General features: G+C 37.3%; 1 protein-coding gene across 1 annotated transcript in view; it reads right to left on the reverse strand.

Moving 5' to 3' along the window:
• Positions 1 to 8,528: 8,528 nt before the first annotated feature.
• The window catches only part of LOC110374913 (5-hydroxytryptamine receptor), a 104,383-nt gene continuing 94,046 nt past the window's right edge, over positions 8,529 to 18,865 (reverse strand). Inside the window, exons 4-6 of the mRNA XM_064035733.1 lie at positions 11,888 to 12,021; positions 9,979 to 10,088; positions 8,529 to 9,754 (exon numbers count right to left, since the gene is read on the reverse strand). Of these exons, the coding sequence (XP_063891803.1) occupies positions 8,833 to 9,754; positions 9,979 to 10,088; positions 11,888 to 12,021 (1,166 nt within the window). The 3' untranslated portion in view covers positions 8,529 to 8,832. The remainder of the gene's footprint in view (positions 9,755 to 9,978; positions 10,089 to 11,887; positions 12,022 to 18,865) is intronic.

Consider the following 18,865-nt stretch of genomic DNA (forward strand, 5'->3'; position numbering starts at 1 on the left):
CTAAGGTAGTCGCAGACTACCTTGAGAATAATAATATGTACCTATTCTCTAGAAAATATAAAACTATTTTAAGCATTAGTTTAATGCACAAACAAACTCTCATACATTAATGATGACGTATGTTAGATGTTTCGTGTCAGACAAATCTATTGTAATAAGACACTATTTAGAGGCGGCTGTTTCTCGTGTTGGATAGCTGGGCGGTTTGTGGTCTTGTAGCTATGGGAAGATTTCGAATTAAATTTTTCTTTTGGAGATATATACATTAGAATATAGCAGTTTGCCTCTTTATTTGGTGACAAATTTTTAAATGACCGTAACTGTGGACCGCGTGCGGAAGTGACAGACTCTCACTCACAGAAACCCACCATGTTTCTCTGTGTACCAGAGTCGTGGTCACTCTTTCGAACTATCCCTCAGCGTCGGCCGCTTGTCTCGACTGTTTTCCACTATCTTTGGAATAAGTACTTGCCCATAATATAGAAAATACTGACTATTTTAGGATCGGGTATGTAGATCACCAGATTTTTTACTGTTTAAGAAGTCGGTTAAAAAGAACACACAGAAAGACCTACGTGGGGCACGACTTTGCTTTATAACATCTATTATGTTGCGATAAAATTCAAGGCTGAAAATCAGCACTTTCCGGACCTCCAATCAACAAAAAGGCTACCCAATAGACCTTTTTTTATTTGTGGAAAATTTTCGAATTCCGTGCTCAGCGGAAGGGTTCAGAACTTGGAACTATCAGATTTTTATTTGACCTCGTGTTTGACCTGTGTTTTTTCAATTTGTTTTAAGGTTCTAGGGCACAGTAACTATAACTATCTCGTCAAGAGCCCCCGATTACGGTAAACTTTTAGTCGGCCGATAGTTAAATCAGGCTTATGAATCTGAGGGCACGGCAGTGCCCCAGCCAAGACTCGAGCAAAACGGGCACGGCCGAACTATCTTTTCTCGAAGCGTTTCGCGGCTATTTCAGCCCCCTGTATCTTCCATGTGAACAAAGCTAAGAGTTTAAGTTTTCGATGACCAAGAGTAAGTATTAAAACAAGCTCAGTCTCAAAATTACAAGACATTTGAATAAATAGTTTACGAGTTATGAGCGATCAAAGTTACACCATTTTGTCACTGACTCACTCACTGACCGATCATCAAAAGTCTAAGGTACTTCTAGCAAACTTAGAACCTTCAAATTTGGCACCAAGATAGGTTATTAGCTACATATAAAGGGAAAATTATAAAAACCTTAAAACTTAAAAAAAAATAGGAAACAAATTTATATTTGCGGTTTTTCAAGAACATTGTGTATGTATTTTGACTGCATTGATAACTTTGTTATTTATTTATGTACAAAATTTTACTATTTGTTTATTGTTACGTAATAAAATATACCACTATTGTTATTATGTATTAAATATACATACATATGAATAAAAAAGCTAGGTTAAAATGAAATGAATAATCATAAAATCCAGATAAAATCTTTCATATTAATGCAGTGCAATAAATACTGCATGCTCGCTCGATAGATGGCGTTGTTCTGGTCTAAATCGCGCTATGGTTTCGTTATATAGCTTAGTATAAGTAGTACCTACTTAAAAAAAAAACAAATAATTTCATGTGATAGCGCCATTTACCTCTGAAATAGATCTCTTTTATTCTAAAAGATATTCGATTCAAGAATTCGAAATGTTTTAGTTAAAAAAAATGTTGTTTACGTGCTACTTTAGGTGTAAATATTTAGTTTGTTATATATTTAGTTACTTGCATGTAAGTTAATTTAATTTGTTATATACTTAGAGAAGAAAGAGACCTACAAAAAATAAATTAGATCCCACCAAAAACATTGAATGTAAAAAAAAAGCCAATCCTCTACGCAATTCCTCCACCGTAAAAAGTTTTGAGATCGCATAGAAGCCAAGTCCTGTTCAACATTATTTGTAATAATAAATCAATATTTTGTGACTATAATATCAATAGTTTTGTTCACATTACAATAATATTGTCTTGGCCATGAGCACAAGTTAAAAGTCGCTCCTTGAAATAATGTGTTGAATTGATAAATATATATTATGGACATGATTTTACGATTGGACTGATTGGAATTTGAGATCACCATGGACTAAACATGCGCCATAGTACATGTGCAGTTCATTGATGTTGGATGATACTCACTGTCGGTCATTTAGTAACAATCGAATAAACTAAAAGTATTTAATTATTTGATTTTAAACTTCATGTTTGACTTTCACCTCTCCAAGATATGCTGTATTATATTTGTAGTTTATTGTGCTCATGGCCAAGTCAATATTATTGTAATGTGAACAAAACTATTGATATTATAGTCACAAAATATTGATTTATTATTACAAATAATGTTGAACAGGACTTGGCTTCTATGCGATCTCAAAACTTTTTACGGTGGAGGAATTGCGTAGAGGATTGGCTTTTTTTTTACATTCAATGTTTTTGGTGGGATTAGTATAGAGATGAATTACCATTCATGCGCGAGTTACAATGATCAGATATCAGACCGACCAAAGTTCGATTGGATTTCTGTTAGCTTCGAAATAAAATGTCAGCCAACTATTGTTTGACATTTTAGTCTGCTGTTTATGACGGCTTAAAAAGTTTTTTTAGTTCTTTGAATGTTTTTGATGGGACGAGAAAAGAGTTCATACCTATTATCCCGAAGGTCGAGTAAAGGTCAATTTAGGTATAATATTTATGCATTATTACTTAGTCAATATATTCATCACTTATGTTCTAGTCTCATATAATCAAAACTAGTAATTGGCATCAATCTATCACTAATTGATACTGCGAACTAATAACAAAGTTAGTGAATTCTATACTCATTCACAGAAAACATTAATAGATAATTAATATAATTACTAGCTTCTAACAATGGTTTAACCCGCGATCCTTGGTCAATATTTCCTGTAACCCGGATAAAAAAAGCCCATGTGAACTTCGGTAAATATATTTAAACTAGCACTGAAAGACTTTTTCGAATCAGACCCGTAGTTTCTGAGATATGCGCGTTGAAACAAACTCTTCAGCTAATACCTATAGCATTGGCACATATATCTATACAAACAAGATAAAGAGGAAACATTTTTTGTTCGTAAGTTGGTACAATAAAGGCTTCTAAACAACTGAACTGATTAAAAAAATCTTTCTCTGCTGGGAAGCTATATTATCCCTGAGTAGCGTAAGCCATATACGTGAAGAACTGTCCCCAACACAACTTCAAACTGCTAGTATTATTTAATTCAAAACAACATGTCCAACACGTAATTCAGAACAAACCAACAGCTATCACGTTGTAAACACGTCAGGTAACCACTAACAGTCGCAGTTGATGGCTGGCGTGACAATAAGATGCGTTTAGTACAGGACGTCTAGCGGTTACTGCTAGCTTGCAGTTTGAACCTCAACAGGTAAGCAGGTTGCTGAGTAATTGATAGTAAATACGCGGAATATGTGGAATAGTTGCTGTGATGTTCAAATAGACTACATATAGATCAGTTTGCTACTTGATTTATGTAGGAAATATTCACAAATATAGGTATCTGCATACTGTGTATCTTCTGTTGGAAATCCAAATAAATAAAAAAGTCACCTTAAACACGAAAGCTTAATAGACCCCAACAGGTAGTACTAGCCGTTTGTCGCGTAATCAAACCACGTTTAAAAACTACCGACTACTTCCCGCGCCCGGTTAAAGAGCATATGTGTTATTCTATCTGATACACAAGCTCAAAACCCCTTCAGTCGTTTGCAGAATTCACAAACCGACAACAAGGTATTTTGCCTTTATAGTATTAACGATGAGTAGAGAGAGTACTATTAATACCTTAGGCAGAAGACATACACTATAAAATTAATGATATGATTGCCACTTAAACTGCTGTGTATGACCACAACTCAATAATTAATTAACAAACTACTCTAATAAGTGACATCTACATAAGTAATGTGACAAGTGAGACCGCATGCAGGTCGTGATGTCGTGTTGACGGTGACACGTCGCCGACGCCGCAACCGCACTGTCTACGTTGATGGACAGCGTGACAGTGTACAACCGTATTCTAGAAATCTAGAACTATGATACGCGAAAGAAGTGTTTTTAATAGGCTATAATTTAGACTTTACTTTGTGATTATTTTTTTGTATAGTTAGGTTTATTTTCATCACATACTAACAATACGAAATTGAATGAAATGATTACCATCCATAGTTGACAGGTGTAGCTAAATAGTTAATTAATAAACTACTCTAATAAGTGATATCTACATAAGTAATGTGACAAGTGAGACCGCATGCAGGTCGTGATGTCGTGTTGACGGTGACACGTCGCCGACGCCACAACCGCACTGTCTGCGTTGATGGACAGCGTGACAGTGTTCAACCGTATTCTAGAATTCTAGACCGACGAATGTTTGTAGTAGTCAGATTCAGACTTCGTTTTATTATTATATTTTTAGTAAAGTTAGGTTTGCTTTGTGTAACCCATCCATTATTTATTTATTTAATACTTCTTGCACATATAGTACAACGGCGGATAAACGCCTTAGGCGTTCTCTACCAGTCTACCTTTGGGTGGCGGAGAGAAAGCGTTGTACAATGTGAACAGCAAAAGTCAAAAGCCGGCTTTAAAGTTGTTGCATCATGAAAGTAACAACAAGCAAGCCGTAATTGGCCATTCTATTGGTATATTCGACGTTTTAACTAAAGGCACAGCGCCCGTTGAGAATTTATTGAAATTAGATGATGCCTAGTGATTCTTTAAAACCATACTAACCAGCAACAATTAACCGGCTACTACAAAAATAGCACATTTACCAATTCTACTAACCATTTTGCTCCAAGTTGTTTCTCTGTTACACAGCGTGTCTGAGATTTATCAGTAGCAAATTGTTAAGATGGCCTTTGGTATTCGTAAATAATATACTAAGTAGTACACAATGGTCTTGGATTCAGATGTAAGACATACTTAGCGTAACTGTGTCACGCTGTATGTATATATGTAGTAGCTTACCTCTCCCAGCTAGTTCTTGTGAGGGATTAACTAGCTACTTCTGTAATAGCTTGTATTCCACTGGATTTTAGATAAACTAGGTTTGTTTATAGGAATCCTTAAGTAATTATATCAAATATGTGAAAGTAGCTCTGTTACCTCCCCACTCAAAGACATTTAATGATTACTTAAGTCACTCTTTAGTGACGGAATGTCATACAAATCCGTCACTAAGGAATGGCTTAAGTAACCATTAAATGTCTCTGAGTGGGGAGGTTATTCATTCTTTCTGCCGCGTTTGAACACCAAACCTAACCAACTGATTGACAGATGACTGGTTACTTGATTTATCCGTATGCAAAAAGTAGTTAGACACCAGTCTAACCAAGAGGTATTGGGTTTGCCGGGTAACTGGGTTGAGGAAATCAGATAGGCAGTCGCTCCTTGTAAAGCACTGGTACTCAGCTGCATCCGGTTAGACTGGAAGCCGACCCCAACATAGTTGGGAAATGGCTCGGGAGATGATGGTGATGTAAAAAGTAGTTCCTCGGTACGCGGTAAAAGCCGCGGGGTACCGCTAGTTTAGCAGCTAAAGATTCCCTATACAAGTATATTATTTCTTTCGAAGGATATTAAAATTCTAACGATTAATCCAGATTCATTCCTTTTACGCAGACGTGATAGTTTACTTAATTCAATTCACTGAGAAAAGGTTTTACAAACGATGGTCCTGTGACCTTTAAAACTGTTTACCTTTAAAGGTCTTATATAAACTGAAACCTTTAATACATTACAAACAATATCCTATGAATATTATAACGTAAGTACCTTTTAGTACCTCGATCAATCTTTTTCTCACCTTGCTTGATCAGATAAGAAGTTTTATTTGGGAATTTTTCTTTGGCTATTGAAATAAATATGACAAAAAAACGGTAGGTATTGGTTACCTTTTAGGTTAAATGGCAATTCCTTATCAAGTGGTGGTGAAATCAGTTGGATAGGGCAGGGCAAGTACCTCCCGACAATTTATTTCCTTCCCCAGTGACAACAGATGGGGCATTCGGGTGTTGGTGTATTGTATAAGCGGTAGCGATTTTGGTTTGGTAGTGGAAAATTTTGGGCTTTCGTGGATTTTTTTTATTATCATTTTTGTTTCTTTCTTTATTTTCCTTTATTGCTGTTGCATGCAATACTTACATGTACCTACGTTAACTTACCATAAAAATGAGTCTGTGGAGCCAGCTTGTAGGTGCTGCAAAGCAAACATATTGAGTAAACCATTCAGTATTCTTATCATTATGTTGATGCTTACTAGTTCGCTTTATGATTTTTTTACAAATTCCATTAAACTGTGTTAAAATCTACAGCTAATGTCTGACATTTCTCAAGAACCTATTCGAAAGTAAAACATTTAATGTCAAATATGGGTTCCCAAATCAAAATCGCTTTCGCCCCCACTTTCTCCCCTCTCTACACACTCCATCAACCATTTTTCAAGACTGTCACACATTGAGGAAAAAATGTGAGTTTAGGACGTATGCGACCCGTCGTCATGCCGGATAGTTTTGTTTTTCATTCACACTTCGCTGTGAGAGATACCGAGGTCAATTTCAGAAGCCATTATTGCCTATCTATAAGGAAGGAACTTGCATACCTATGTAGAAAGTCGTATAACTTGGTGGTGATATTTGATATGTATGAAAATGGTTTTTACATTAGTACTTAGTGATTATTTTGGTGGTATTGATTTAGAAGGACTGTTCTGAAGTGATATAGGTGTATTGGGTTATTCAAGGGTAAGATAATGTACTAAATTACTATGAGATTGTTGGTGGATATCCGTAAAAGGCCATAAGACTCATTTGCACTTCGATTTTGACCTACTTAAAGCAAGTCTGATCGTTTAGTCTCAGCATTGCTTAGTCCCATAGCCAGTTTTTTTCAAAAAGACAGAAAACTTTCACCCATATAAAACATATCTTTCAAAGTAATATTGTTTATCTAGACACACGGCAGTGTGTCCGCCAAGTTCGAGCAAAAAAAGCGACACACCGGCCGTGGGTTATATTACACGAACCATTTCGGGCCAAATTCGATTACTTGGCAAGTTTTAATAGAAAATTAAATACTTGATTCATTGCGTTTAGTAGGTTTATAACAAGGTGTGTGAAAACTTTTCAAGTAACATCATTAAATAGTAACTATTTGTAACTGAGGTATGTGTATGGAACTTGGTACTTATTCAGATCTCACTTCTTTTATAGGCGAAGTATACCCATATTATCGAACTTGGCAGTCTTTCACATTTTTGTTTTGGGTGGGATATTCTACACATATCTTATACGAGTTTTGAAAAATCAGATCATCTTGCAAAATTAGTCTACCGATGTTATTACAAGAGAATAACTACTTACTTATAATTACTTAAATACTTCTTTAGAATTAGTACCTACGCAGTTATTGTATGCATTCATGCATGCCCTTCATGCATTCGACGATAGGTCTTCCAGTATAAAATGAACTACCTAACTGGTTCAAAGTTGTGAGCATTTTCAAGTGATTTGAATGCATTAACATATTGCAAGAGGATTGATTGATTGAAGCGGGTACAGCTATGCGAGACGATTGATCAGCTACTCGAGTTACATGTACCGGATTTAGTTTATTTGGTTTGTGAAGGCCTGAGATTTGGTTCGTCTTATGTAAGTTCTTATATATTTATATTGCAGATCGATGAATCTGTTTAAAATACAATTGTACAAAAAATGTTCGTAGAGGTATAAAAATGTGTAGTTTGCCGTTCTGCATCGGGTACTAAATAACAAGGGGTCATTATCATTATCAGCATCATGTTCGTTTTTGCCTACTCCATCTGCGGTGGCTACTTTTATGCTGGCTTATTAGTATATTTTTTTTCAATAATAATGTGTTCTATTTACATGGAATTCATAGACAAAGATTTTACGTTCACATTTGGAATAATTCTCGGTAAGGATTACCTATCTCTTTTGTATTACTCGTGGATTAAATATACCTGTACTGCTATTCAGTTTCTTTTTGGTCGTTCAGAAATACAATAACGTTTAAGCTGTGCCTATCAACGACCACAACATTCAACGTTTATACGTTTTCTCCTTACTTAGCCATTCCGCTAAGGGCCAATTTCAGCCATAAAAGTCTTTGAATATATTATTTTTATAAACGGGATCCCCCAAAGTATCCATTTGAAAGGATTTAAATAAAACACCCAATAAGATGCGCAATAAACGGAATCTCCCGCAAAAAGAAATGAGTTTCCGAATACAGCTAAGTAGTTTTTAGGATTACCTTAAATATACAGAAGATATCTCTCCCATAATATTACCACAAAGAGATCAAGAACAAAGCCAACGAAAAATAGATTTAAGGATTTTCTAATTGCGCCCAATATCTTTCTTACGATCTCAAATAAACGGAGGGTTTCTTTTATTAAAAGGAACGGAATAAAAGTCTTGAATTCTGATATAATTTAAATATTTATTTCGTAATGTCACTTGAAACAACATAAGAGCGGGCGGGGGGGCCGCCCAGGACTCGCGAGCGACCCCGTCGCGGCTGCAATACACTATAACGCGTAAAAAAAACAATTGTCAACATCATCTATCATATACCTTTATATTATTTACAATATATCACCGAATAAACGTATTTACACTATCTACTTAGTATGTATAACATACAGAAAGCGAAATATCATACATATAGGTTGAGTAATATAGTCCTTGGCCTTCGAGGCCTCAATTATATACATAGTAGTGACATTTTCGTTAGAACTTTTTATTCCGGCCTCGCCGGTGCGTGCCGAAGAGGATGCGCGCGAACGCCTGACGGAAGTCGGGGCTGAAGATGGTGTATATTACAGGGTTCAGGGTCGAGTTGAAGTATCCTAGCCACAAGAAAAAACTCGCTAAGTAATCACTGATAACACACGTTTGGCAGATAGGCATCACCAACGCCATTATGAAGAATGGAAGCCAGCAGAACACGAATGCTCCTGTGATAATCGCGAGCGTCTTCGCCGCTTTTCTCTCTCTCTTTGCCTCGAGAGACTCTTTCTTCTCTCTGTGTGTGGGAGCGGGGACGATGGCTCGCTCGGGCTTCGAGCCGTTAGTAACTGTCGAGGAAGACTTTTCTGGGGATACTGAAGGCGCCACCTTCTCGTTGATCGTGAACGCTGTGGTCCTCGGCTCCTCGTCCAACGTATCAACAGTGGAGGTGCTCTGTCCTTCAGTCAACAACAACGCTGCGGCCAGCGTCTCGGCGCGAGTCCGCTGGTTGCACTTCTTAAGGTTCAGGAACCGTTTCTTGACGAACCGTCGGTCTCTCGCGGATTGGACCGGCCGTCCTGATGGGGTGGCGCCGTCAGCCGACGTGGGCCGCGGAGGAGGTGGTTCTCGCCTTCTCCTGATACGTCTCCTTGCAGTTTGGAAGATCTTCCAGTATAAGATGAGGATGACTGCGAGGGGTACGTAGAAGGTCGACATGGTCGCGAAGATTTGGTAGGCGAGGTCTTGGCTAACGAGGCACTTTTGCTGCTGCGTGATGCGGGCGAGGTAGTCGGGGTCCTTCCAGCCGAGCTGCGGCGCCAGGGAGACGACCAGCGCCGCCCCCCACACCAGCACGATCATCGTGAATATACGCTTCTCGTTGCGTATGTGTATGTAGTCTACGTCTGTCACAGCCCAGTATCTGGAAAGAAAGTTCATGTTAGGAAGGATCTTACTAAAATCTTTTCGTGATAACGATTTTTATTTTATCGTAAATGGGTCTTTGTTCTGACTTTTATTTTCGAATAAAGTGTCTTTAAATAATCTTCTTTATAAAATCTACTCAATCAAGCAAATCTATATTTTATTTTCTTCATGATTTTTTCTCTCTATAAAGTTCTGCTAGGTATATTTTTTGTCACTCACCTGTCAGTAGCGATAGCAACAAGATGAAGGATTGACGCAGAACTGCAGAGCACGTCACTGGAGGTCCACATATCGCACAGCTCGGGGCCCAAGATCCAGCCTTGACTGACCTGAGGATGATGATGTCATTATTAATACAGGGAACCATAGAAGAGATGACTAAGATAGAATAGTAAAACAATGGTTCTGCACTGGTATCAGTGTGTAGTCCATTAAAAATATTTGAGCCGATTTTGGTGTAACATCTCTAGGAACACCAGTTTTTATGTGGTAAAAAAACTATAGGTATGAAAAAAACACAACACTTATGTACTCCTTTCTATACTCCCATTTGAATTACCCCTGTGTACTCTCTGTATACTCCCTTATGTACCTACTCTTTCTATAAACTCCTTTAACTACCACTATTTATTCACTTACGGACTTTTCTTTTGTATAAAAAAGTTAAAATTCTATAAATGAGCTACAAATCTAACAACCAAAACCTATCCCTGTCACCATACACTAAAGGATAAAACAAAATGATAATTTATTCAAGCTTTCACTACCTTCGTTTGTTCTGGTCTGAAAATAGTAAACCCGTGTAAACTTCACGTTAAAATATTCATCTCGACTGATTAGTTTTGCAATTCACTCGCACACAGGATTACTCTTTCAATATTTAAACCTCTGCTTTGTATTGTTTTTTGAGATTTTAGGAGAGGATCATAATAATAATAGGTTGGTTTGTTTGAGGACATAAGAGGAGCTCGTTCCTTGGTGACCATCATGTCAAGACGAGTTTCTTTGAATTTGGGAAGGCACGTTAAATTGCTGAGTCAAGGCTGTCATTTGAAAATCTATGATAGTATTTACATGTAGTAAAGTAGAAAAATAAAAAGTCAGAAGTCAGAAAATTTGACATAAGGTCTTACAATATCAGGCGTATCAGGCCGGTAGGCAGGTATTTAGACCAGATAGCCAGTTTCAAGACTAGGCAGAAGATCCATCATCATCCTCCGAGCCTTTTTCCCAACTTTGTTGAGGTCGGCTTCCAGTCTAACCGGATGCAGCTGAGTACCAGTGCTTTACAAGGAGCAACTGCCTATCTGACCTCCTCAACCCAGTTACCCGGGCAACCCAATACCCCTTGGTTAGACTGGTGTCAGACTTACTGGCTTCTGACTACCCGTAAGGACTGCCAAGGATGTTCAATGACAGCCGGGACCTACTAGGCAGGAGATCAAATTACGACAAATTATGTCTTGAGAGACCAATATCCCAAATTACACAACAAACTGTCACCACCATAAACTTAATGTTTTACACCAATTCAACCGGTTTAATCAACCGGTGTGAGGTTTAAACAACCGTAGCTTGAGGCTAACCCTCTCATACATGTAAGTTCTATACGAAACATGCCAACTTGCCAAGTTATACACCAACTAGTTGGCCCAATGTTTGTTTGCCAACTGTTTGTGACGTGTTTGGTACATTCTTAATGGGGATTTTGGAGTTTGAGTTATTATTTGGTTTTGTTGAGCTATTTTAAGCATTAGATGAACTTTTAATCTTCGAAATAATTAAGAGTGGCTTATAAAGTTCTTAATTGAATAACTCTTAGAACGATATATTTCATAATGAAGGGCATCTTCTTCAACACAAAACTACTAGATGACTAAGCTTCTTTTCTGCTCTAACAACTTCGCAACCAATCCTATCTTCTTAACCTGAACCATTCAATGACACCATACCGGAGTCAATTGCATTTCTGAATTTCTTTAGATACTAGAAACCTCTCTAACTTCTTTTATCTACATATGTTTTACCCTGCCGATACTGTTTGTATAATGTAGTATAATTTGTAGGTATTGTATATAGAATAAGAAATTTACTAATAAGTACTATATATATAACATTATAATCTCACCTCATAAACGGCTCCGAGCGGCATAACAAGACAGGCGACCATGAGATCAGCGACCGCCAGCGAAGCCACCAGATAGTTGGCCACGTTCTGCAGATTGCGCTCAATTATTATAGCTGCTATCACGAACACATTACCTGGGGAAGAAGACAGCATTGTTAGTCTTATTGTACAACAATTAGGTATGGTTATCTTTATTCACATCTAGCTTCTGAAATTGGTTTTGAGCACACACAGAAAAAGAACCTATCCCATGGGATCCTTCGATAAATGGGCTACAAAACTCTGAAATAATATTTTTTTCAAAGATCAGAAACTATTGATATTACCGCGTTCAAAGAAACAAACACTTCAGCTTTATAATCTATACTAATATTATAAAGCTGAAGAGTTTGTTTGTTTGTTTGATTGCGCTAATCTCCGAAACTACTGGTTCGATTTGAAAAATTCTTTCAGTGTTTGATAGCCCATTTATCGAGGACGGCTATAGGCTACTTTCTATCCGGGCTCGTGCCGAGGTTCCCACGGGATGAGGGTGAAACCGCTGGCAGAAGCTGGTATTAGTATAAGCTATGTGATTAATTGTTCTAAATTAATATTAATTTAATTAATTTTAAACGATGTAACAGTTTAATTTTATAAGGGACGATCTTGTAAACATAAAAATGTTTTATTAACATTATCAGGGATGATTATCCCATGTAACTAATTGTTTTTAAGTTCAGCTTCATTTTAATACGGCAAAAAACCATAATGACCTGCCGGTAATCGACTGGAACGTAAAAGTACTTTCTTGTGTAGAGATTAAGACTCGATGTGGAAAGCTTCTCAAAGTAGCTTGTTTTTCTTGTAATCTTGCACTTTAGACCGAGTCGTTAGGGATAGTCAGAAGCCAGAATGTTTTATGAAGGGGTATCGGGTGGCCTAGGTAACTGGGTAGAAGAGATCAGAGAGGCAGACAATCCATGTAAAACCACTGGTTCTCGGCTACATCTGGCTAGAGTGGAAGCCGACCTCCATATAGTTCGGAAAAGTCAAGGATGAGAACCGTATTTTCAAGACCCAAATTACAGAATTAATTGGCTTTCTAATTTCCCACCACTAAACAACTCCCAGCTTGACTCAACACAGTGGCCCAAAACTTTGTACAAAATATATTTAAAGTTTCGCCGTAATCTAAAACTTATTTGGGGCTAGTAAAATATCAAACAGAAGCGTTGAATAATACAAATTTCCCTGAGAGTAATAAATCATTTGTGACAATGGCCCGAAGCGCAGTTCAAGTCAAGTTGTTTTAATAAAAAAAAAATCTATTCGTCGGTGTCCGTCTAAAAGTTTTACAGTACTAGCACACTGAAGACTAAATAGTCGGCCGACAGTTGGCTCGAAGACAGACTGTTATTTTAAGAACAACGTAAATTAAATTAAAGGTTTTAGGCTGGCTCGGCTGGCTATTACCTGGGACAAAGCATCATTATGGCGATCCAACGAGGTAATGCTGCCAGCCTCTTGGGCACGCTCCCAGCCGACAGAGATGGGGACGAACTTTTTGATGCCTTTTAGTTTTAGTTTTGATAACAGAATAGTTTTTCAGTAAATGTAATTAAAGTTTTTAGTTTGTCTCATACCGTGGGAATACCTGACCGTTATGTGCTTACTAATATTCTTACTGATTTATGAGCCAAAAACAAACTCTCGGCCGACTAAAAGTTTGTAGTGTACGGGTGTCTGCCCAAAGTTTTAATCAGGATCATATTTTTTGAGGTGGCAATGTTAAGGGTGACATTTTTGACGGTTTTCTATTACGGATAAAGTGTTTTGTTAAGTTGTGCAAATGTTTTTCTTTGGGAAAGCGTTTTTATCGCACTCCCGTGGAGTGGTTAGGGTATCGTTTTTAAGTAGTTTGTAATACCAAATTCAGTTATAAAATGTATAGCTGTTCTCGTCATTTCAACCACGTTCCAGGGTCCTCTTTCTCGTATCTGGATAAAATGTAGCCTGTGTCACCCGGGACGTAGGTATGTATGAATGTAGCTTTCTAATTACGAATATAAATTACGAGTTTCTTTAACCCGTTCAGTAGATTCGAAGGCTTAACAGTACAAAGACAACTAATATTAATATAGATAAAGGGCCTAATTAAATCAACCTCATATTGCCGCATTTCGTGCTGTTTAGTAGTGATAATAAACTCTCTGATTCTGAACCAGTAAATGTTTTTGAGGTGTTCGGATAAACACAGATTTGCAATAGTTCCAACAGTCCTTTGGTTTACCGTTGAGCTCTTAACTTCGAGAGATTTCCCGAACAGTGCGCAAAAGGAGGGGTGTGAGTACGAGCGTTAAGCGATTTTATTCGTTTTTATCTATACTAATTAAGATCGACTGTCATCGAGTCGCTGAGAAGAATATTATAAAGCAGAAGAGTTTATTGGTTTGAACGCACTTATTTCAGAACTACTGGATTGACTTGAGAAATTGATTGAGTATTAGGTAGACTATTTATGGAGGAAGGCTATAGGCTACTTTGAATTCGACTACTGGAAGTAGCTCCCATGAAACCAGAGTAGAACTGAGAGGAACGATTAGTGGTGCTATAATTATCCCATCATACTTTAGAAGTGGCTTTGCTATTAACTTATTCTTATACTTAGAATATAATAACTTGTACTTAGGTATAAAATTTTAGTGAAATTGGTACTTTAACCTTTTAAATATTTTCAACTATACCCTCTTATTTACCTCAGATTACCTGCTACGATCACAGTTCATCAACCTTATAACCATTAACGGCAATTAATTAATAAACAATAATTAATAACAACACTTATTATTCATGGGGCTTTTAACTCACGCTATACAGTAATCGATTTTTAACTGGACAGTGGTCAGATTAAGGCGGATCACACACTGCCGGTACGGTCTGATGCGCGGGATATCAGTAATTGGGAGGGTCGTTTGCAGAATATTGTGTATCGGGGTTTTATGTTATAATTAAATTAAAAGAGGTATGTCACACACTACCACGTATGATACTTTTTTCAGTAGAGAAATACATGCAGACATGAGCGTCGATTATCATGCCTGTTTCAACCGATCGATTAAATTATAGATTTTGTATTATAGTTGATTTAAAACAAAGTCGATTTTGTTAGCGATAGTGATATAATCAAAAATGGTCGTGGTGGCCTAGTCGTTGACTAATGGACGTCGTTAACTAGTGGAAGAGCTCGTGGCTAAGTCAAAGCCGCGCGGATCGATCGATCATAAGGTTAAGCAACGCTTGGCGCGGTCGGTCCGTGGATGGGTGACCATCTTGTCATAATGGATGCCGTGTTTCGGATGGCACGATAAACTGTAGGTCCCGGCTGCCATTTGAACATCTTTGGTAGTCGTTACGGGTAGTCAGAAGCCAGAAAGTCTGACAACCAGTCTTACCAAGTGGTATCGGGTTGCCCAGGTAACTGGGTTGAGGAGGTCAGATAGGCAGTCGCTCCTTGTAAAACACTGGTACTCAGCTGCATCCGGTTAGACTGGAAGCCGACCCCAACATAGTTGGGAAAAGGCTAGGCAGATGATGATGATGGTCGTGGTGGCCTAGTGGGTAAAGGACCAACCTCTCGAGTATGAGGGCGCGGGTTCGATCCCAGGTCAGGCAAGTACCAATGCAACTTTTCTAAGTTTGTATGTACTTTCTAAGTATATCTTAGACACCATTGACTGTGTTTCGGATGGCACGTTAAACTGTAGGTCCCGGCTGTCATTGAACATCCTTGGCAGTCGTTACGGGTAGTCAGAAGCCAGTAAGTCTGACACCAGTCTAACCAAGGGGTATCGGGTTGCCCGGGTAACTGGGTTGAGGAGGTCAGATAGGCAGTCGCTTCTTGTAAAGCACTGGTACTCAGCTGAATCCGGTTAGACTGGAAGCCGACCCCACCATGATTGGGAAAAGGCTCGGAGGATGATGATTGATATAATCAAAAAGTGATGATGGCTTACACCTAGAGATATGCTTATATATCTGGAGTGGGTCTCTAGTAAGTTATACCAATGCGTAGTTCTTTAAGAGGGATACTTACAAGTAAACTAACCTAACCTGCAACTTTGATTACCCCCTTAAAGAACAACGCATCGCTCTCGGATATAAACATAAATTTTTCAGAATACCTGTATATACCTATATCTATCACCATGCACATCTCAACCGGTTCATCCGTTCTGTGAAAATGCAACAAAAACCCCACGCACATTTTATAAAAAATACAATTTGCGCCGTACGTAGTCCGATTAAGAACAATACCATATCACATGGTAGTGTGTGATCCACCGAAACCTTTTTGCGAAATTGGTCTTATGGGGCGAATTAATGTTCGCTCGGAACATTACAGGTTTGTAATAAAAATGATTTTTATTTTTGCAAACTCAACGAACCGAGTATTATCGAATTGGATTGTTATTATTATGAGCGGGATATGGTAAATAAGTGCAATTGATATGCATTATTTGTTTATGAAAAACTGTTGGTTTTTTGTTTGGAAAAAAATAATGTTTGTTTTTCGTAAAATAAATTGTATTACGTTTAAAGTTTATGATAAATGAATTCCCATTTTTTTGTCGGTTTGGTTTGTTTGTCGCGTTTAGTGTATTGTTGATTACAAAACAATAAAAAAAGGTTTTGGGAGAAAGCCACGGTAACTCAAAACTTTATTTTTCATTTGGCAAAATTTTTCAATTATTGTAAAATTGACCATAATGTTGCTATATATCAAAAATTACAAAATAAAAAAATAACGTGTCTTAACGAGCTTGCTAGGCCATAGTTGGAAGTGCCACCACAAATCACTCAAATATCAATCACACAAAAATGTACCTTACACCCAAAATATTAAGTTCAAATCACACTGCCACTGTGACCACACATCACCTGACTATCTACCGATACGGTGGTGACTTGAACCACTACAGATTTTGCACTCAACTGCATACGTTTGCGTTAGGTTCGGCCGGCGCACGATTTGATGCAATGAAGAGTCTCGATCTATCGAGAGGTTTGGTTCAAGTATTGGAAGCTGATTAGGTTTGCTTGTCTGTCTGTTGCTGTTTAGTTGTGTTGGTGATACGTATGAATAGGGATTGTTGGATAGAGCTTTGCGAAAAACTAAGTGTCAAAGAGGTAACTTGGGTTTGTTGCACCATTTCTTTTTTTCAGCAAAATACATAGGAAGTGGCGAAGTGCGGCCATTTTGAGAGCAGTCTTTTGATTTTATGAAATGATTTTGAAATAGAGTTTGGTAGAAAACATTTTTAGGTAACGTAAAAATGAATACAATGACTATTACAAATAATGAGACCACAGCACGCAGATTCTTATTTTAATTAAATGCTCAAGCCCCTATTGAACGAAAGCCGAACACAAAAGCTAGCATATCATACATGTGATTGTCGCTTACACACTCATTTTCGAGCCCTTTTATCATCCTCACAATATGATTAAAGATGTCTTAACAGCCCCGAAATATAGCCCCGTTCACAAAGGCTGACACTTAATTAAAATCTTCATTATCTCGCAAGTAAAACAATTATTATTTATCATTTAAAATAAGGTAAGAGCGAATATCTTACTCGAATAATTTCCGAAATAACTCGAGCAAACGATGTAATTAAAAATATCTTTAAGAGAATTTTCAGTGAGATGTATTTTTCAAAAGGAATGTTAAGCGCAGTGAACCGATACTTTATTATTTTAATTATATTCTAATTGTTTCATAAAGGCGATGGCAGAAAGGAATTCATTACGCCATTAATAATTTTTCATCCGGCAACGTTAATTTTTTTTCTTGTAATTATGAGGAAAAATTGCCGTTCCTTGGAATTCCTGTTCTTATTAAGTATCTGTGTTTGTTATTTTTGGAATAGGATTTTCTTTAAGAATGTTTTATTAATGTGAAATCGAAAATAGATTATGAAGACTAAAGACTGTCTACAAATTGATAGCAAAATAATTCTATGTTCTGCGAAATACTTTAATGTTTCCTAGAAATAAAGGTATTATTTATTAAAATCTTTTATAGCTTATATGAATTTGTTTTGTTCAACTAATAAAGTTTTATATTCTAGTTTGTGCAAATCAACTGAGATCTCATGGCCAACACGTGTGAAGTTAGAAGTGTAGTGAAAGCTATGCTTTAGCGATAATAATGGGTGTTTTTTCCAGTAAAAAAGGGTTAAAGTAATTTAACATTTTTCTCAAAGTTTTGTATGTCATACAAATCTGTTTAGTATAGTTGAGCTATAGAACACTAGATGTTCCAACCGCGTCCTTAGGAAACTATATCCCTCCACTTAGCAAAATGTAGGCTGTCCTACCTTTCGTGTCTCTAGAATATCTATATACCTTTCATGTAAAACAAGACAGACAGACAGAGTTACTTTCGCATTTATAATATTAGTCCCACACTTTATATTACAGGATTGTGACGTCAGAAAACATCGAACTTATTATTATTAGTCGCAGAAGGCTAAAAATACCCGAACGAAAATAAGTGGCCCATTCTCATGAATATCGGTAACCAGAAACGACTTTACCTTACGCGGGTAATAAAAATGACTATTAACTGAAAACGCTGACATTTGCTACATATAGTACGTTATCAAAACATAAATTCTGACCTTTTCGTGTGCGTTGAGAGATAAAAGTCCTCACTTAGTAAAGTTTACGTGAAAAGGAATGTTAGTAGATCTAGGCTAGTTTATGATATATCTTTAGGCATAGTGTTGATTGAGCAAGCGTGGTGATTAACGCTCAATCCTTCTCCGTGTGAGAGGAGGCCGCAGCCGCAGCCCAACAGTGGGACGATAAAAAGGCTGATGATGACGATGAAGCTTAAAGGTAAGTTTTGAATACTAACTGCTGCCTGCAACTGCTAACCGGTAATCCGCGACTGCACTACTGGTTTATACGTATTTACAAAAAACTGTTTCG

The sequence above is a fragment of the Helicoverpa armigera genome, chromosome 8, assembly GCF_030705265.1.
Source record: "Helicoverpa armigera isolate CAAS_96S chromosome 8, ASM3070526v1, whole genome shotgun sequence".
NCBI lineage: Eukaryota > Metazoa > Arthropoda > Insecta > Lepidoptera > Noctuidae > Helicoverpa > Helicoverpa armigera.